Source organism: Schistocerca americana, chromosome 3 (genome assembly GCF_021461395.2).
Source record: "Schistocerca americana isolate TAMUIC-IGC-003095 chromosome 3, iqSchAmer2.1, whole genome shotgun sequence".
NCBI classification, from domain to species: domain Eukaryota; kingdom Metazoa; phylum Arthropoda; class Insecta; order Orthoptera; family Acrididae; genus Schistocerca; species Schistocerca americana.
The window spans coordinates 933,288,717-933,310,850 of record NC_060121.1 but is presented as its reverse complement, the minus strand read 5'-3'; the positions used below and the strand labels follow the sequence as shown (position 1 = coordinate 933,310,850).

General features: G+C 40.8%; 1 protein-coding gene across 1 annotated transcript in view; it reads left to right on the top strand.

Annotated features, from left to right (window-relative positions):
* LOC124605297 overlaps nucleotides 1–22,134 on the top strand; it is a 242,634-nt gene that overhangs the window by 217,182 nt on the left and 3,318 nt on the right. The window contains exon 20 of the mRNA XM_047136878.1: nucleotides 7,513–7,705. Within this exon, the coding sequence (XP_046992834.1) occupies nucleotides 7,513–7,705 (193 nt within the window). The remainder of the gene's footprint in view (nucleotides 1–7,512; nucleotides 7,706–22,134) is intronic.

Genomic DNA, 22,134 nt, shown 5'->3' with positions numbered 1-22,134 from the left:
CCTATATTATATTTCTCCGTATGTATAATATTAAACAGAAACTGCATAAACAAGAATTTGCTGTTTTGTTACTTTCTCACACTCGGTTTCAACAGACTATCTGTATGTTAGGATAATTGTATTTATGGCTTGTTGGCTTATGGTTAGAATACTACTACATAACCTGAATTGTCTAAACTTCAGATGCATCTGAAATGAACAATATTATTTTGAAAAAAAGTACTAGGAGAATTTAAGGAATACCAATCAATTGCTACCGTTGTCACCACAAAGATGCAGTTCAGTATGCGCAAGAATTTCCAAAATTTCGAGGAACTATAGGAGTAGCAGTGGAGACAGAATATTAGGATTAAAGCAGCTTTAACTTAGCAACAGCCCATATTCTGATATGACCACTTTCAGCACTGGTCCAACTGTTGGTACATTATTTCATGATGTGATGCGGTTTACAACCCAGAAGAATTTTATGGAAATTAAAAACATGTGCTTGTGAAAGTCTATACAGTTACATCCATTTCTCTGACTTCCATAAGTGGGAATTGCCAGTCCAATACATCGTTCAGTACTGGTGTGCTCTAGTGCACTAGATGCTTCCCTACACCTACCTCTAGTGAACCCATCCTCCCTCAAAATATCAGCTTATTACTCTTCACTATTTAACTATGCCTCTGCGCACATTACTAGTTTAGACTGATTTGTAGTTTATGAGTCGATGAATCTTATTTCTCACTTTCCTCTCAACAGTCTCTCTCTTTCTGAATGTTACCCAGTTCTGAAACCACTCTCAAAACTCTTATTTCACAGTGGCCAAAGTATTACTAACCTTTTCAGTACTAGTGTGGGTTCTCTGGTTTTGCAGTTCTGTTCTCCTTACCTTGCTGTCCTTTTCCCTCCCTTCTTCTCCCACTCTCTTGTGGTGAAGCAAGTGTCTTTGTTGCCTAGAACCAGTTTCTAGTTGCAAGGAGAGGGTGTGTGTGTGTGTGTGTGTGTGTGTGTGTGTGTGTGAGAGAGAGAGAGAGAGAGAGAGAGAGAGAGAGAGAGAGAGAGAGAGAGAGAGAGAGAGAGCGAGAGACTTCCCCTACTCTACCAACCAGCCCCAAAGTCGAGCCAAGCACACACCTCTCAGAGTTCTTGTGGCCGACAAAGTTATGTAGCTAGGTAACATAAAATTTTCATATTCTTATAATCCTGTAATTTGTAAGCAGAATGGTGGGAATGTAAGGAATATGGACTGAGCATCATCAAACAAAAAATTACCCAAAAATCACGATTATGAAATTTTACATCCAACAGGGTTTAAAGATACTGAGTCAAAAGTTTAATAAAACATGTAATTTGATCTAAAAGTGTGATGTAGAAATGTTATGTATAATTAATTTTAATAATTTACAAGTTTTTTAAATTTTGAACTAAAAGTCGTATAAAGATAGTAAACTCATGTTCAGAAAAAACACCTTGAACAGCTAGAGGTAGGACATCCTGTTCATAGGACATGTACGATAGTATGTTCTGCAGAAATGATCAGCATTTCTATCACCTAAGTTCAGCTCGTGTCCGGATGCCTAGTAGGCACAGGGTCCGCAATCGGCCCTGAAAACTTGTTCCATGTAGAATGACATCGACACATATAAGATACAAATGACATCCAGTGGTTTAGCCATCCGTGCTGTATTCACATGGTACCAAAGTTCATCAGTGGTGGTTGGCAGTGGGTCACAGCACTGAACCCGCTGTTTCACCGTATCCCACACGCTTTCAACTGGCGATAAGCCTGGTGATCGGGCAGGCCAGGGCAAAAGCAGCAACATGTGGTCGTGAATTTCTTGCTGAAAAATGGCGTCTGGGGTGCTGTGCATGGCTACGGCTTGCAATATGTCACATAGGTCACACTGGTCACAGTGGCCTGGACATGGGCCAACTGCGATTTGTGGTTGTACCAAATGGCACTCCTATGAATCTAGAACTGTACAGTGTACAAAGTGTATTGGACATTTATTAATTACTATACACATTCCTTGAATTTTTTCTTTTTTTTTTTTCAGGCATCATTTTAACAAAAGATAAAATTATACGATATTTTTGTACTCTACACATTTTATAAAAATGGTCTTAATCGGTGAGGCAGTTTTGTTTTTCTAGGTGTTCCCTTACTGTAAAGAAGCAATGCTCGACCAAGTAATCCTTCACAGTTGATATGTACTTGTTTAAGTCCATTATTATTTGATGCCAGGGTGGAGTGCGCTTTTTTGTAATAGCACTGTGTTTGTCTGTTATACATGTGCATCATTTATTTGTCTTGTGTGGTAGCTATGTACAGATTCATTAAGGGTGATGCTCGGACTGCCACTGTTTACTTTTTCTTTTATAATAATTACATTTTCAAGCATATAAATACATGGAAGTGGTAGTATTTTATGTTTCCTGAATAGTGGGTTGCATGATGATCTTTTATCTAACCCTTCCATTAATCTAATAATCTTGCTCTTCAATCTAAATTATTTCTGACTAGCTCCATAATCTCCCCAAAACACTACACCATATTTCAATATTGAATGAACATAAGCAAAATATATGGTGCTGAGATTATCATGTGATATACAGTTTCTTATTATGCTCATTACAAAACATTTTTTGCTCAATTTTTTGGTCACATATTCCACTTATGTACCCCATTTCATGTTTTGTTGAATACCTATACTGAGAAATTTCGTACTCCCTGTTTTTTCAATTTTTTGTCCACTTATTTCTGCAGGAGGATTATCTTGTGTCATATTCTGGATGGTGAAAATATCCATTGCAACAGTTTTTTCTAGATTTGTAATGAAACTGTTTGCATCAAAGTACTGTACTATCTTCTCTGTGGTGGTCTTAATGTCATTTTTCAAAGTTCTCCATGCTACTTCCTGTAATTAAGACGCTAGTGTCATCTGCAAATTGATATCACTTACTGTTTTTACTGTTTGTATGTAAATCGTTTACATATAGTAAGAACAGAAGTTGACGCAATATGGAACCATGGGGAACTCCATGTTTGACCACTAATAAATCTGACTGATGAGTTTTGACTATACCATTTACTTCACGTGTTATCTCTATGAGCTGTTTTCTTTCATGGAGGTATGCTTTAATCCAGTTATGCAATGCTCCCCTAATAGCCCAGTTCTGAATCTTACCTAGTAATTTATTGTGATTGATGGTATCAAACACTTTTGACGACTCTAGGAATATACTTGAGGTACGTTGCTGCCTATCTAGGGCCTGTAGAGTTTCATAAAAAAAGAAAATATTGCTGTTTCAGTATACTGATTTCTCCTAAGGCCATGTTGTGATGCCGTTAGTATATTATATTTATTTATGAAATTTAACAATCTTTTATAAAAGAGTTTCTCTAGAATTTTAGAAAACACAGACAGTAGAGAAACTTGTCTATAGTTTGACACCTCTTCCTGGCTTCCTTTTTTTGTGTAGTGGTTTAACTTTAGCAATTTTTAAACATGTTGAAAAGCTGCTAGTTGAGGATAGGTTTACAAGATACATCAGTGGTTCAGAAATGAAGTTTACACAGTTTCTTACAACAAAATCTGGTATGTTATCTATTCCTGATGAATGTTTTGATTTGAGAAGCTTGATTTCTTGCTGTACTTCCAGTGTATTAGTTAGTATGAGACATATTGTGTTTGGTACCTGTTCAATTTTTGATGTTATTTGTGAGGAATTTTTATGGGTGACCATTTGCTCAATAAGTTTTTCTGCTACATTTACAAAATAACTGTTAAATGTATTAGCTACCTCCTTTGATTTGCAGATAGTGTGCAAATTTTCATTCAACTGTATATTATTAGTTTTCGTTTTGTTTCAAGAACTGGCATTAAATGATGGCTCTAGGAATATACTACAAACTCTTACATATCGCTCATAGGCATTGTGAAGATAAGATTAGAATAATTACAGCTCGCTCAGAGGCATTAAGACAATCATTTTTCCTGCCCTCCATACATGAATGGAACAGTAAGACACCCTAATAACAGATGAAGTGGGACATATCCTCTGCCATACACATCATGGTGATTTTCAGCGTACAGATGCAGATGTAGACGTAGATGCCCTTTCATAGCCACTTGTCGTAGCAAAAGAACCATAACCATTTTTTGAAAACATTTTATTTTAAGTAAACAGTACAAAGTAAACTGGGAGAGATAAACATGTAAAACTGTATTCCTTTGCCTCAGTTTTTTTCTTTTTGTCTAATTTCTATTTTTTTACATCATTTCCTGTTTTTGTAGTTAATGTTTCCTCTGCTAGTAGTTTCTTCATTAGTTGGTAGTATATTTCCCTGTAAAATCTCTTCTACTTCTTTATGGTAATTTCGCTTCTTTCCTTGCCATTACTAGGCTCATTACTGCCTCCTAAATCAGTTCCAGAGGGTGGAAGACATAAGAGTTGGAACAGAATCAGACATCAACTTGCATTTTGCAGGAAGATTCAACAGTTCACATTCTAGATCCCTTTCATAATCCAGATCAGATAAATACAGGTGTTTCAAATTGAACATACTGGATTTAAGGTGTTGTAGCATTTATTACGTTCAACTTACAATTGTAAATAATACACCAAATGAAAGAGCAACTCAAACAGTTTTGTTATTATACCTGTGCGCAATGGGAAGAGTATGGAATGACAAAAAGTGACTGAAAAACGTGTTGAACGAGTGTGAGACTTTCACGCTTAGCCCCAAAAAAATACCCTCACAGAAAGTTTATGGGCCTTTCTTTTTCGGTGAATCAACTGTAACTGATGTTTCTTATCTTGATGTGCTACAGCTATGGCCCGTGCCTCAAAGGGAAGAAGCTGAACAGAACATCTTTATTTGGGAGCAAGATGATGCGTCACCTCACTGGCATAACTCAGTACGCGACTGGTTAAATGACGTTGTATCCTACCAGTGGATTGGCCGCAAGGGGCTGGTTGACACAACATTGTATGCATGGCCTCCACGTTCACACACCATCTGAGGCAATCATGTGTATATGCCTCCGATACCAGCTGATCTGTCCGACTTTAGAAACAATGCTGTTGCAACAGTTACTCGTGACACATGGATCAAGGTTTGGGAACAAGTCACAAGAATGCAAGTAGATGTAATCCATCACCTGAAGACAGGGTTCATTTCTGGTGGGGGTATCATTATTAATGGGATTCTACAAGATCTTCTTACTCGTATATATTAATCATCTTCCACTTCATACACATCAGTCAGAATTAGTTCTATTTGCAGATGGGTAAGTATAATAATCGGTCCCAATAACATACATCAACAGAGAAGATCATAAAAATTTGTTTAGCCGGATTATTAACTGGTTTTCTGTAAATGGCCCCTCTCTTAAATTGAATAAAAGGCAGCATATTCATTTCTCTCACCAAAGGGTCCAGCACTGGTGATACATTTAAAGTGTGGAAGGGAGTTAATAAACAAGACAAAACCTTCAACATTTTTGGGTGTATTATGGACAATGATTTAAAATGTAACAAAAATGCCTTTTACAGCATCCTAAACAACTCTGTTCAGCTGTTTTTGCACCTTGTGTTATAGTAAGCTTGTGAAAGAAACAAATGAGTATATACTTTGCTATTGTTCTATGAGTAATGTCATGCAGAATTGTATTGAGGGGCAAATCATCTTAAGAAAGGAACATTGTACAAAAGCATGCTATAACAATAGTGTGTGGTGCTAACCCTCAATCATATTGTAGACAACTGTTTAAGGAGTTGGATCATTTAATTACAGTATCACTGTACATTTAATTCTTGTAAGTAACCAATTAGAGTTCAGAAGTAGTTATGACACCCATAACGACAATATTACAAGAAAAATTTTCTTCATTACTCTCCCTTAAAACTGACATTAGCTCAGAAAGCGGATGAATAATTCTGCTGCCCAAATCTGTGGTCATTTTCCCAGTTATATTAAATGCCTGATAGATAACAAAGCTAAATTTGAAATTAATCTGAGGAAGTTCTTTCTGGGCAACTCCTAGCCCATTGACATTGTTTTACTTAGAGATTTGTAGCTTATTTAGTGTAAAAGTGTTACATGTTTACTTGTGTTGTTAATCTAAATATTGTTTTGTGTTATGTGAACTAGTCTGTAAATGATCAGCATGCAGGTACATTTAAATAAAAATTATGTTAATATTCTGTAAACTGATACATTCCATGTCATTACAGTATACAGTGGAAAATGACATATGGTACATGTAACTAACACAACCAATAAACACCCCAATAATCTCATTACCTAAACAAATAGCATAATACCACTGATAATTTAGTAAGTTGAAAATTACAGAATGTGGAATGTCTCTCAGTACATATGACCAAAGTACAGTGGAGACAGTAAGCAGTTAATAGGCAAATAAACAAGAATGAAAATATTGATCAGGTTTTTACTTTTTTCACCCCAGTCTCATTTATGTGCCTATTTTTCAACAGATGCCACAACTATATAGTGAGTTATACCTTTACTCCTGCCATTATTTAAATTCCGCCAAGTTGAATTGAATTGAATTTTTATTTGATCCTGTAAGATTACATTGTGTACAGTAAATGTATGTGTAATATAGGACATGTCAAAGTATTAACATTCATTATCAATTATTTTTCTACACCTTTAACTTACATGTTTACACCATTGATAGTGAATAACAATAAATACGAATTTAATGGCATAAGTATTCTGCAACACTGTAAAACTCTTGCCGCCCGCTGTGGCCGAGCGGTTCTAGGCGCTTCAGTCTGGACCTGCGCGACCGCTACGGTCGCAGGTTCGAATCCTGCCTCGGGCATGGATGTGTGCGATGTCCTTAGGTTAGTTAGGTTTAAGTAGTTCTAAGTTCTAGGGGACTGATGACCTCAGATGTTAAGTCCCATAGTGCTCAGAGCCATTTGTAAAACTCATTTTCAATGAGATAGTCTTTAAGTTTCTTTGGAAAGTCATTGTCAAGTACACTATCTTGCAGGTTTTTAGGCAGACTTCTTAGTAATCTGATACCAGAGTACAGGGGTCCTTTTTCTGGCATTGCCAGTCGGTGGGGTATGCTCCGTACTTCATTCTTCCTTCTTGTATTGTGGGTGTGTACACTAGCATTTGTAATCCAGTCCTCATTACCTTTTGTGATGTACATTATTGTTTTGTATATATACAACAATGAAAAAGTAAAGATACCTAACTTTTTGAAACAGTTTCTGCACGTTTCAGAGGTCTTTCTTCTTAAAATGGTCCTAATTGTTGTTTTTTTTTTGAACACTCGTTTTGTCTCTTGTTTGTTTGAGTTTCCCCACACAGTCACTCCCTACTGTAAGTATGATTCAAAAAGTCCATGATACATTGTACACAGAAGACTCCTGTCTCAATACTGTGATAGTTTTCTGTTAGCGTATTCAATTCATCTTCTGTAATTTATGTTAGTATTTTGCATTTCGCAGTACAGTTTCAGTGTGATTCTTTACTTCCAGCCCAATATCTGAGATGAATCTGATTGACGTGCACACGATAGATAGTTCCCAGGGACTGGAACGTGACATTGTTATCATTTCATGTACAAGGACTGATGGAGTTGGTTTCTTGACCAATACTGAACGTCTCAATGTTGCAGTGACAAGAGCACGCTATTCTTTAATAATATGTGGAAACTTCACGTCCCTGAAGGTAAGAACAAAGAATATTATAAAAAATAACTGTCCATTTAGTTGAGAGATAGTGTAATGGCCACATTGTGCCTCAGATTTGCAAATACTTAGTTATGACCATTACATTATCTTTGACATTCCAGAGATACTTACACAAAGTAGTATTTTGTATGGGAACTACAACACAAAACTGGCTGGAGTCTGTCACCAGTTCCAAATAAGCTAGTCTTTGGATAAATTCACTTGACAGTCCTTAAACTGTCATTCTGTTGCACAAATCCAGATTTCTATTCAGTTGATCAGAAACATGATTCTCTTTTGCTTCAGTGTTTACTACAGGATAAAGCATAATTGTAGTCAAAGAAGGCTCTGTTGACTGCACAGTGATTCATCCAAACATTCCCACACAGTCCTGCCACCCGAATCCAGTACTGCAGTCTTATATCAAGAAAGTACCTACAACCATTAATAGTTTACTTTGAGATTCATAAAAAAATGAATTAGAATATTTTCAACATAAAATGTTTTTATTGCAACAGTCTTATAATGGATTGTTTGAGGGGCTGTGCTCTGCTTGTCACTGCCGATACCATACCCTCTGCACTAACATCCCCAGTCCACATGGCCTCGCCGCCACTGAACACTACCTTTCTCAAAGCTCGACTAACTACCTTTCTCAAAGCCCGACTAACTTCAAACCTTCAACCTCCTTCCTGGTCACCATGACCATTTGTATCTTCACCGCAATTATTTTTACTCACTACAGACAAATCCGTGCACAGCTATGGGCACCTGTATGACACCTACACTAACATGTTCATAAACCATGTAATGGAATTCTTCCCAGTCATCCTAAACCTCTCACCTGGTTCAGATTCAGTGATGACAACTGCATGATTTGGACTGAGGGTGATGACACCCTATCCTCCAGAACCTCAACACCTTCTCCTCCATTCCCTTCACCTGGTCCTCCTCAGCACAACAAGCCACTTTTCTTAATGTCAACCTTCACCTCAAAGTTGGCTACATCAGGACTTCCACATCAAACCTATCAACCCGCAATGATAACTCCACTTTGGCAGCTGCCACCCATTCCACACCAAGAAATCCCTTCATTATACCCCAGCTTACAGTACCTTGTTTTATGCAAATCCAGAATTATGCAGTTTGTCTGTTTGTGTGCTGCACAGCACTGTCACCCATACAGTGTTCCGCTTATGACAGGTTTGGACATGTTTTGTGTGGAACCATTTTATTCACAGAGTTGACTTGATAATAGATTCTAATTATGTCATTGATACAAAGCAGAAGTGATTCATCTGCATCAAACAAGAAAAGAAATCATTGCCTTTGGGATGTAAACTTGATATTATCAAAGACTTCAATGATGCAAAAATTAAAATTTTTAATTGGCAAAGAAGTTTGATCTACTGGAGTCAACAGTCAGAACAATTATATACATCTGTATCTACATGGATACTCTGCAAATCACATTTCAGTGCCTGGCAGAGGGTTCATTGAATCACCTTCAGAATTCTCTATTATTCCAATCTCATATAGCGCACGGAAAGAACGAACACCTATATCTTTCCATACGAGTTATGATTTTCCTTATTTTATCGTGGTGATCATTTCTCCCTATGTAGGTCGGTGTCAGCAAAATATTTTCGTATTCGGAGGAGAAAGTTGGTGATAGGAATTTTGTGAGAAGATTCCGTCGCAATGAAGAGGTCTGTTACATTTTCTAAGTGCCCTACCAATAAAATGCAGTCTTTGGTTAGCCTTCCTCACAACATTTTCTGTGTGTTCCTTCCAATTTAAGTTGTTCATAATTGTAAATCCTAGGTATTTAGTTGAATTGACGGCCTTTAGATTTGACTGATATATCATGTAAGCGAAGTTTAACGGATTCCTTTTGCACTCATGTGGATGACCTCACACTTTTCGTTATTTAGGGTCAACTGCCAATTTTCACACCATTCAGATATCTTTTCTAAGTCATTTTGCAATTTGTTTTGATCTTCTGATGACTTTATTAGTTGATAAATGACAGCGTCATCTACAAAAAACCTAAGATGGCTGCTCAGATTGTCTCCCAGATCCAGGGCCTATAACACTACCTTGGGTAATGCCAGAAATTACTTCCATTTTACTCAATGACTTTCTGTCAGTTACTACAAACTGTGACCTCTCTGACAGGAAATCACAAATCCAGTCACATAACTGAGACGATATTCGATTAGCATGCAATTTCACTACAAGCCGCTTCAGAAGGCTGTGTTTAGTAACTCTGCTTTGGTAGTACAGTTGTCGATAGTATTTCCATTGTTATCACCCAGAGAAGTCATTGATTGTTTCTTGCCGCTAACATACTGCAGCCTACACAGTCATAGAACTGTATGAGCCTCTAATTCAGATCCTCCACTTGTCTCTGTACCAGAGGTCTGCAGTCGGGCATGTCAACTGTTCTGCAAATGGTCAGCTCTGCTTTCATCTTGCAAGCAAGTCTGGCAGCCATTACCACTTCTGTTAGCCGCTCGAAATCAGAGAGAATCTCTTCTGATCCAAAGTGACACACGTCATTGGTACAGACACGAGCAACCACCATTGGGGTTACGGGAACGTAGGATGTATTGTAGGGAAAGTTCCCACGTGTGCAATTCAGAAAAGCTGGTGATGATGGGAAGGATCCATGTGGCACGACTGTGAAGCAGTCATTCAAAGGAGAAGTAATTGTGGTGTTCAGCAACAGGGTGGTCCACTTGTTTCTTGGCCACTGTTTGTCAGTGTCCATTCATGCCGAATAAAGTGTGTTATGAGCATAACATACAAACCTCTCTCTAAATACTGTTACTATCGATCACAATAATCTGAAATAATTCCAACCATACCATGCCAACGGACAGCTTGTTGGTTATCATGCCTACATATAATGCAGCACAATGGTTGCAGCTTAGCGTATAAACGACATGACTGGTATCGCAGGTAGCTCTGCCTTTGATGGGATAGGTGATGATAGTGACTGGATTGGAGTAGGTGGTGGTGGTGGTGGTGGGAGGATGTATGGGACAGGTCTTGCATCTAGTCTATTACAAGGGTATGAGCCATGAGGTAAGGGATTGGGAGCATGGGTTGTGTAAGGATGGATGAGTATATTATGTAGGTTCGGTGGACAGCGGAATACCACTGTGGGAGGGGTGGGAAGGATAGTGGGCAGGACATTTCTCATTTCAGGGCACGACGAGAGGTAATAGAAACCCTGGCGGAGAATGTGATTCCATTGCTCCAGTCCTGGATGGTACTGAGTTACGAGGGGAATGCTCCTCTGTGGCCGGACTGTGGGACTTTGGGAGGTGGTGGGAGACTGGAAAGATAAGGCATGGGAGATTTGTTTTTGTACAAGGTTGAGAGGGACTGCTTGTCACTGCAGATGCAACGACCTGGCTGGGTGGGCTGTACGGAAGGGACTTCTTGGTATGGAATGGGTGGCAGCTGTCGAAATGGAGGTATTGCTGGTGGTTAGTAGGTTTGATATGGACGGAGGTACTGGTGTACCCATTTTCTAGGTGGAGGTCAACATCTAGGAATGTGGCTTGTTGGGTTGAGTAGGACCTGGTGAAGCAAATGGGGAAGAAGTTGTTGAGGTTCTGGAGGAATGTGGATAGGGTGTCCTCACCTTCTATCCATATAGCAAAGATGTCATCAGTGAATCTGAACCAGGTGAGGGGTTTAGGATTCTCGGTGATTGTGAAGGATTCTTTTAGACGGCCCATGAGTAGGTTCGCATAGGATGGTGCCATGCAGGTGCCCATAGCCATAACCCAGATTTGTTTGTATGTAATGCCTTCAAAGGAGAAGTAATTGTGGGTGAGGGTATAGTTGGTCATGGCGACTAGGAAGGAGGTTGTTTGAAATCCATCAGGTGTTGGGAAAGGTAGTGTTCAATAGCGGTAAGGCCATGGAAATTAGGAACGTTAGTGTACAAGAAGGTGGCATCAGTAGTGATGAGCAGGGCACCATGTGGTAAACGGACAGGAACTGTGGAGAGTCTGTGGAGGAAATGGTTGGTATCTTTTATATAGGAGGGTAGGTTCCGGGTGATAGGTTGAAGGTGTTGGTGTACGAGAGCAGAGATTCTCTCAGTGGGGGCACAGTAACCGGCCACAATGGGACATCCTGGATGGTTAGGTTTATGGTCTTTAGGAAGCATGTAGAAGGTAGGAGTGCGGGGGGTAGTAGGGGTGAGTAGAGAGATGGACTCTGGGGAGAGGTTCTGGGATGGGCCTAGGGATTTGAGTAGTGACTGGAGATCCTGGCAGATTACTGGAATGAGGTCAGATGGCGAGGTTTGTAGTTGGAAGTATCTGACAACTGCAGAGTCTTTCCACCAGGTAATCCCTGCGGTTCAAAACAACAGTGGTGGAGCCTTTGTCCGCAGGTAGGTTTATAATGTCAGGATCAGTTTTTAGATGGTGCACTGCGGATCTTTCTGTGTATATAAGGTCAGTCTGCATGTTGAGGGATTTGGGGAATGACGGTGAGGCAAGGTTTGAGGTTAAGTAATTCTGGAAAGTTAACACAGGGTGGTTTGGGGGCAGTGGGGGTGGATCACGATTTGATGGAGGAGTGTACTGAGTTACGCTAGGTTCAGTATTGGTCTTCGGTTGAGTCTGATTGGTAGGGTTGGTGGCAAAAAAGTGTTTCCACTGTAGAGACCAGGAGAAGGAGAGAAGATCTTTAACAAGTCCTGCATGATTGAATATGGGAGTGGGGCAGAAGGTGAGGCCTTTGGAAAGGACTGATATTTCTGTGGGGATAAGGCTTCTGGAGGAAAGATTCATGACTGTGTTGTGGCGGGAGGAGTTTTGGAGGGTGGGGTAAGTGATGTAGTTCTATGAGACAGGGTTTGTTAGCTATGAGGGGATGTGGGGGAGGTTTGGAGGTTGTTGTAGAGGCGGTGGACAGTAACACTCCAAGGTGGGAGTAGGAAGTGAGCAGGATGGAGAGCTTTTTGAAGTGGCGTTGTGCATGTTACTCAAGTTCCTGCAGGGCAAGAGTTTCAATGTGTGTTATGGGTTCCAGGAATTTTGGATTGCAGAACAGGAGAATTTTGCGGATGGAGAGAAGGTCCTGCAAGTAGGTTTGGGCTTGGTTGATATGGTTTTGCAGGACTATGTTGGTGAGGGCTAAGGATTGGCAGAATTTGAACAGGTGGAGGTTATTGTGGAAGGCGGGGTGGCAGCCAGAGATGGGTAATTTGACGGTAAGGCCATGACGGGGATTCCATGAGACAAGCAACAATGCAGGAACAGTATGTGGGACTGGGATCTGGCTAGGAATAAGCAGACTTTTCTGTATACTCATCCATCCTTACACAACTCCTGCTCCCAATCCCTTACCTCATGGCTCATATCCCTGTAATAGACCCAGATTCAAGAACTGTCCCATACATCCTCCCACCACCACCTACTCCAATTCGGTCACTAACATCACCTATCCCATCAAGGCAGGGCTACCTGTGATACCAGTCATGTTGTCTATAAGCTAAGCTGCAACCATTGTGCTGCATTTATGTAGGCATGACAACCAACAAGCAGTGTGACCACATGAATGGCCACTGACAAACTGTGGCCAAGAAACAAGTGGACCACCCTGTTGCTGAACACACTGCCAGACATGATATCCTTCATTTCAATGAACACTTCCCACCAACACCAGCTTTTCTGAATTGCACACATGGGACCTTTCCCTGCAATACATCCTACGTTCCTGTAACCTTCCTGGCCTCAACCTTCGTTAGTCACTGTCCTCAACCATCCAGCCCCTTCCCTGTTTCCATTCCAGCATTACACAGCCATCATTCCACCACCACACTCAGTCTTTTTATTTATCTCTTTTTCCGCTACTTCCCCCCCCCCTCCCCCCCTCCCCACCTCTCCCCTGCCCTCAGTCTAATCTGCAGCACTTCGCTGTCCACCACCCCCACCGTACTATCCCTCCCCCTCCCCGCTCCAGCCTACACTTCTTACCCCCATCCAGACGCCACTCCCATCATGCACTGGTGCTGCTGCTTGCAGTGTGGTTTCAGTTGCCTGAAACTGCAGTCATGTGTGTGAGTTGTGTTTGTGCGCAAGAGCACGCGCGCGCGATCGTGTGTGTGTGTGTGTGTGTGTGTGTGTGTGTGTGTGTGTGTAGTGTTGACAAAGGCCATTGGCCGAAAGCTTGAAGTGTGAAAATCTTTTTATTGTGCCTATCTGCTACTCAGCATTCTGCTATATGGTGAATAGCAACTTCCCTTCTCATAATATTGTATACTCTCCAAAGGGTATTCCTGCACCCTGGAGTGTGTTCACGCGTATTCCAGTAGGCAGGCTTTAGTAAATTCCTCATATGATGTGGCATTAGATGGATGCTCTACATTATTTCTTTCCACCCATTCAATAATAGAATCATTTCTCCATTTTGTAGATGGATTTCACAATACTGGAGTTATCATCATGTAATTTGGAGCCTGATGAAAACAATCACAGATCTGTTGGATAATGTTTCAAGAACACTCGTAAACCCCTCTTTGTGGTGTCTGGATCCATTTCGGAATGGTAATCTGTACCCCGTTTCTGCCCAATAAAACATATCCAGCTTTTTGCACGGACCCATCTTCGTCCCCAATGTGGCATCTTATAATCCTTTTTGCCAGAACTGGATGGTGTTTGAATTCCTCCTTTCCAGCCATTCCGCTCCTGAATACTTCCTCTGTGATAATTTTCTGACACATAAGGCATCTTTTTTTTCCTGCCAACCAAACTTTCTGCAATGACTTGCATTACACCAACTCTCATCAGTGTAGTAAATAGTCCATTCAGTGTTGCAAAAGTGTCGTATTTCCCGCAATAACTCATTGTTTTTTTCTGCTACTTGGTTATTTTCCAACAGCACAGGTTTTTTGTTCAACTTTTTATATCTAAAGCCCAATTTCCAAATGGGATGCCAAAGGGTTGTTTCACTCATATCAGGAAAATCTTCTACTCCAGTCTTTAACTTTTCCAACATGGCTGCCACTGATGGAAGCTGCTTTGCAACATTGTAGTTGTGGATTTTTCATCTTATGACTCCCTTTGCAAACTCATCCATACAAATTTCTGTCACCTGCCAGAACTCATTTTTGGTCATACAAAACATGAAGTTTCTCTATATTCATTGTACTTTCACTAATGCCGAGACATTCAGAAGTTTTCTTTACTGTCTGTGATACGGAACTGTTTGCACCCTGTTCTTTTTCGGTCTCGAAGTAAGCACGTACCCTGATCACCATAGACTTTTCACGACTCTGTAAATGATGTGTGGTTTCACACAAGTACAAGGCAACTAATTACTTTACAAGCACTGTCTCACATGATTACACAACAATGAATGGGGTTACGATTGTTTTCTGTCTGTCAGGAAGCAGCTATGTAAGAACTGCAACAATGAACAATGAAATGGAAATGCTGTTCAGAGGTCCGGCAGAACTTGCATTTACTTTTCGTCTTGTTAGCATTCATCACTGTTAGGTATATTGCAGCAATCTATGGCCACAATTATTAGGACAAAACTAGTAATTGGAAAGTAATGACAATTTGTCTGGAAGTTGAATATGGCTGTATCTTTAAAATGTACAAAGGAAATTTTTCTCCTAGTTATGGTCTGACTTCCATGACTCTCCAAATTCAACACTCACCAAAAAATGGTCGAAAAAGCTTGCTTTGCCGTAAATATTACTGCATATGCAGCCTCCTTTTCAACTAAAATGTAATATCCATGCAACAAATAGAAGGGAGACATTTCCACAATTTTTGTAAGGTACAACACATCGATGTTCGTCATGCGATGTTATGATGAGCTCAAAGTCGTGGGTCGATCATTATGAAATGGCTAGTAGTCCTGTCCCCTTCTCTGCTTCTTTTATTTCCCCTTCCCCCACCCCCCTGCAGCACAACCTCACAATGGTGCACCTAGCAACCCTATCCTGTCCTCGCCATCTCACAGCTTGCTCTCACAGGCAGCTCTAGCAACTTCCCCCACTCCAACACTGCTATCCCTCCCTCTCCTTCCTCCATGACTCTTCCATACTCCTAATACGTACCCCAGCTAGATTGCTGCTCACCTCAGACACAATTGCAGTTGGGCCTTGCACCTGCAGACAGCAGTGGGCATGTGTGTGTGAATTGTGCATGTGTGAATGTGCATCTTCTTTCTACTTCTGATGAAGAGCTTAGACTGAATTTCTAGCATTCTGTTTCATTGTGCTTGTCTGTGATCCAACACTTCATCTATACGGTGAGTAGCTAGTGGTATATCCTTTCCATACTTTTTTTAAATAGCATAATTAATGCCTGATTTAACCAGTGGAATATGTAGGATGGAATAATGAGAATATTATTAAAAGCATAGATTTCTAGTCACCATGTAGTGGAGATGTTGAGTTGCAGACAGGCACAACAAAAAAACTGCTAAACAAGTAAACTTTGGGCCAGAATGCATTCTTCTGTATTAGACAACATATGCACACACCACACATTCATGCAAATGCAACTCACATACTCACATGACCACTGTCTCAGGCTGCCATACTTGCTTCAGCAGCAGGAGACAATAGTCGTGTGTGTGTGTGTGTGTGTGTGTGTGTGTGTGTGTGTGAGAGAGAGAGAGAGAGAGAGAGAGAGAGAGAGAGAGAGAGAGAGAGCTATGTTTGCATGAATGTGTGTGTACGTGTTGTCTTTTTGTTGTGTTTGTCTGCTACTAAATGTCTCCACTATATGGTGAAAAGCAAACTGTCCTATCCATAATATTATAATTAATACAAGATTTGTTTTTAATCAGATTTCAGGTGCAACATCATTCTCAGTTGGTTGATGTTTCATTATAATGTAGAGAAATTACTAACAACCATAAGTCATATTTGCTGTAGCTAGATATAAGGTCGGTCTGAGAGATTCTTTTACAACTATTTTACCATACTGAAGTTCTAATCCACTTACATGCTCATCTTTACATGACTTTTACTATTCATAGAGACAGTTCTTGCATTTTTGATTTCCAGTGTGTGGTATTCATTAAATTATTCTGGTCAATAGTTTTAACTTTCTATGCCTTTATTGACTGTCAGTAGAGTTCAGTAAATATCCATCCACGAAATATGTATGCATTTTACAAGACGAGTTGATTTTTTCCTTTGTTCATGGTAATGTACATGTCTTGGGTGATGGTCAATAGATTTGGCAGCACTGAAAGCAGGGAGATTCCAGTGCAACAAAGTATAATTGTGTATCTGTCATCTCTGGTTGTATACACTTAGTTATTATTATTATTATTATTATTATTCAGTATTATTGGTATATAAGCAACGTTATGCGTGCTAGTAATTACCGATGCCATTAGTATTCTGAAAGGGTCTTTTAATATGCATTAAAGGCTGTAGGTAAATAGTGGCTTCAGTGGTGACCACCATATTATGAACATAGCATCGGTTTTATGGACATAAAGTGCATACATGTAATCAAGTCATGAAGACAAGAATTTACAGTCAGTCACAAGACAGCAGGAAGGAGGAAAACAGTAAGATACAACCCACACCAATCGAAATTCCACCCACACTGATCTGCATTTTCAGCAGATCATACACACATTTGACATTGCAAGTGGCCCCCTGTTTACCTGCATTTTCGCCACAGAATTCAAAAACTTGGTTTGAACAAGTTGAAGCAGGAAATATATATCTAAAAACAAAGATGATGTGACTTACCAAATGAAAGTGCTGGCAGGTCGACAGACACACAAACATACACACAAAATTCAAGCTTTCGCAACAAACTGTTGCCTCATCGGGAAAGAGGGAAAGACGAAAGGATGTGGGTTTTAAGGGAGAGGGTAAGGAGTCATTCCAATCCCGGGAGCGGAAAGACTTACCTTAGGGGGAAAAAAGGACAGGTATACACTCGCACTCACGCACATATCCATCCACACATATACAGACACAAGCAGACATATTTAAAAGACAAAGAGTTTGGGCAGAGATGTCAGTCGAGGCAGAAGTGTAGAGGCAAAGAAGTTGTTGAAAGACAGGTGAGATATGAGTGGCGGCAACTTGAAATTAGCGGAGATTGAGGCCTGGTGGATAACGGGAAGAGAGGATATATTGAAGAGCAAGTTCCCATCTCCGGAGTTCGGATAGGTTGGTGTTAGTGGGAAGTATCCAGATAACCCGGACGGTGTAACACTGTGCCAAGATGTGCTGGCCGTGCACCAAGGCATGTTTAGCCACAGGGTGATCCTCATTACCAACAAACACTGTCTGCCTCTGTCAATTCATGCGAATGGACAGTTTGTTGCTGGTCATTCCCACATAGAATGCGTCACAGTGTAGGCAGGTCAGTTGGTAGATCACGTGGGTGCTTTCACACGTGGCTCTGCCTTTGATCGTGTACACCTTCCGGGTTACAGGACTGGAGTAGGTGGTGGTGGGAGGGTGCATGGGACAGGTTTTACACCGGGGGCGGTTACAAGGGTAGGAGCCAGAGGGTAGGGAAGGTGGTTTGGGGATTTCATAGGGATGAACTAAGAGGTTACGAAGGTTAGGTGGATGGCGGAAAGACACTCTTGGTGGAGTGGGGAGGATTTCATGAAGAATGGATCTCATTTCTGGGCAGGATTTGAGGAAGTCGTATCCCTGCTGGAGAGCCACATTCAGAATCTGATCCAGTCCCGGAAAGTATCCTGTCACAAGTGGGGCACTTTTGTGGTTATTCTGTGGGAGGTTCTGAGTTTGAGAGGATGAGGAAGTGGCTCTGGTTATTTGCTTCTGTACCAGGTCGGGAGGGTAGTTGCGGGATGCGAAAGCTGTTGTCAGGTTGTTGGTGTAATGCTTCAGGGATTCCGGACTGGAGCAGATGACAAGATGCCACAATATAACAAGGAGCTTACTTCAGCTCTCCTAGAAGGAACAGCAGCCCTCATCCAGAACACCACCACTTTTGCTAGTACTACAGTAGATTTGGTCAATAGGCACCATAGTGCTTATTCTCATGTTACTACCCAAACTCCAAGAGAAGGTGAAGATAGATGTGATCTGCTGCAGACCTTGTATACAGCATTGATACAACAAACTGTTGCCATTTAGGTACATGTTTGGGAAAACCAGAGTGTCATTATCTCAAATGTGGCTGCAGACAGACAAGATATTACAATATATTCTCTCAGAAATTTTCAAGTTGCAAATTCGTGATAGACATGGGCTTGGATGCTTTGATGTACCCACTCAAGATGTTAAGAGTTCAAAGACAACCAGCACCACTACAGTTCTCTGCTGCAAACAGCTCGCTAATTAAGATGCTGTAGTATACAGAGAAGTTGCTGCATTAGAAAATTGTAGCGAAATACAGGAAGATCTGCAGCGGATAGGCACTTGGTGCAGGGAGTGGCAACTGACCCTTAACATAGACAAATGTAATGTAATGCGAATACATAGAAAGAAGGATCCTTTATTGTATGATTATATGATAGCGGAACAAACACTGGTAGCAGTTACTTCTGTAAAATATCTGGGAGTATGCGTACGGAACGATTTGAAGTGGAATGATCATATAAAATTAATTGTTGGTAAGGCGGGTACCAGGTTGAGGTTCCTTGGGAGAGTGCTTAGAAAATGTAGTCCATCAACAAAGGAGGTGGCTTACAAAACACTCGTTCGACCTATACTTGAGTATTGCTCATCAGTGTGGGATCCGTACCAGGTCGGGTTGACGGAGGAGATAGAAAAGATCCAAAGAAGAGCGGCGCGTTTCGTCACCGGGTTATTTGGTAACCATGATAGCGTTACGGAGATGTTTAATAAACTCAAGTGGCAGACTCTGCAAGAGAGGCGCTCTGCATCGCGGTGTAGCTTGCTGTCCAGGTTTCGAGAGGGTGCGTTTCTGGATGAGGTATCGAATATATTGCTTCCCCCTACTTATACCTCCCGAGGAGATCACGAATGTAAAATTAGAGAGATTAGAGCGCGCACGGAGGCTTTCAGACAGTCGTTCTTCCCGCGAACCATACGCGACTGGAACAGGAAAGGGAGGTAATGACAGTGGCACGTAAAGTGCCCTCCGCCACACACCGTTGGGTGGCTTGCGGAGTATCAATGTAGATGTAGATGTAGATGTAGAAGATATTCAATGAGAAAACTCTACAACTAGACTTTGGACTCAGCAAGAAGCAGCAGATGAATCAGAGCTAATAATATGAGCAGATTTCGTAGCACATTTCAAGTTATTACCTGACATCAAGAATGATTGTTTGGTCATCCGCACTTCAGGTTTCATTATTAAGGGCACCCCAGGATCTCACATAACGAGAGGTACAAGAATCATCACTAAAAACGTTTTTATAAACTGTTTCAACAGTTCCCAACACTCACTAATGCCACACAGTGTAAAGAAATTTTTGAAACACAACATGAGTCATTTGATAAAGAATACTCCAGGTGCTCACCAGTATCTGCACGCCTGCCTAAACAACCACCATATTGCCTGGTAGTAGCTGAGCAGGAATTTGGCAAGCTACTACGAGATGGCTTAATTCAACCCTCTGACAGTCCTTGTCCCCAAAAAAGATAAAACATGGACACTCTATAGTGATGTAGGGCATTAAATGCAAGAGAGTGTGAAATAAGTACCCAGTGCTGAATTTTTGAGAGTAATGGATTATGCAAAAGCTCATATGCAGATTCCAGTAGCAGCAGAGGACATACACTAGACTCTGAACATGTCAGCATGCCTTTTGGGGTTACAAATGCAGCCTAATCGTGACGAAGTTTTTCTTGGGCTACATTTCTGTTTTGCTTACATTGACAATATATTAATTTTTTCCCCTGAACAGCAAGCAGACATGCACAGGAGTTACGACAGGTTTTCAAGTGCCTCAGTGACTATGGTGTAACCACCAATAAGAGGAAAGGTGTGCTAGGACAAAAACAAGTAGCTTTTTTGGAATATTAGGTTACAGCTTCAGGAATTTCACTGTTACCAGGAAATTTGCAGATTATGCCGTGGGTGACACTTCCACCAGTGTATCAATAATTAGTACGATTATTGGGAGTAGTAAATATTTACCATTGAAAACTACCATGGACAACAGAACTACAAGAAATTCTCACAAACAGCGCTCACTGGCACCAGTGCCAAAGAGAAGCACATTTGGTCATCAGAAATGCAGCAGGCTTTCAAGGCAGTGAAAAAAAGTGTAGTCAATGCCAACACTTTTAGCACACCCTGTTCCCTTGATACTTTTAGCAGTTGTGATAGATGCCTCAAACAGCAGTAGATGCAGTTTTTCAACAGTACAGTAACTTTTCTTGGCAACCCCTGACTGCACACCAGAAAAAATGGAGTGCATATGACAAAGAGGTATTGGCAGTTTTTGGAAGTAATCAGGCTTTTCTGGGTATAATGGAACTAAGGATTTGACTATAGCCCCTGATCATGAAACCCTAAGAACCATTTTGGAGCTGTACAGTGAAAGCAGTTCTCTGAAATAACACTAGCAAACAGACTTTATGGCACAATTCCTGACTAACATATGTTGTATGCCAGGTATAGAGAACTTTGCTACAGGTTGCCTTTCGGGTATAAATAGCATATCACAAAGCATTAATTTTAATGAGTTAGCGATTGCAAAAGGCCATAAAACACAGTTGCGAGGTTTTCTCTCAAGTGGGGAGACAGATCTCTAGTGCAAGTGCGATTGCCTAACTCAGCTCCGAACATTTAGTGTGATGTCTCTCTATAGAAAGACACCTACTACAGGTGACCTACCACAGGCAAGCATTTTGTAGTATTCATGATCTGGCACATCTAGGTGTAAAAAACGTGGCTCATGTTGTGGTATTGTGTTTTGTGTGCTCAGGTATAAACAAAGACTGTAAAAGATGGGCCCAAGAATGTTTGCCCTGCCAAAGGAGTAACATGGGACATCACATCCAGCCACCTTTAGAGAAATTCCACTACCTGTTCGCAGTTTACACTTTGGGCAGAACTCGTTCCTATCACTGATATTTCAGCCAAGACAATAGGAAATACATTTTTGAGCACACGGATAACATGTTTTGGTTACCCGTTATGTGTAACAACTGAAAGAGAGAGACAATTTGAGTCAGTTCTGTTGCAGCAGATAGCCTATTTGTGCAGAATGAATCACCATAAAACTACCAGCTAGGCACTGTTACCCACAAATCAGTGCATTGCTGGAAAAATGGCAGAGAACCCTTAAGGCAACTATAATATGCCACAAGGACAAATGGAGGACACAAGCTCTATCACTGGTTTTAGTGGGCTTAGCTACTGCTTACGATTCTGACATTGACATATCTGTTGCTGAAATTATATATATAAGGAATATGTGCGTTCCACCCAATTTCATTGCAGACATGAC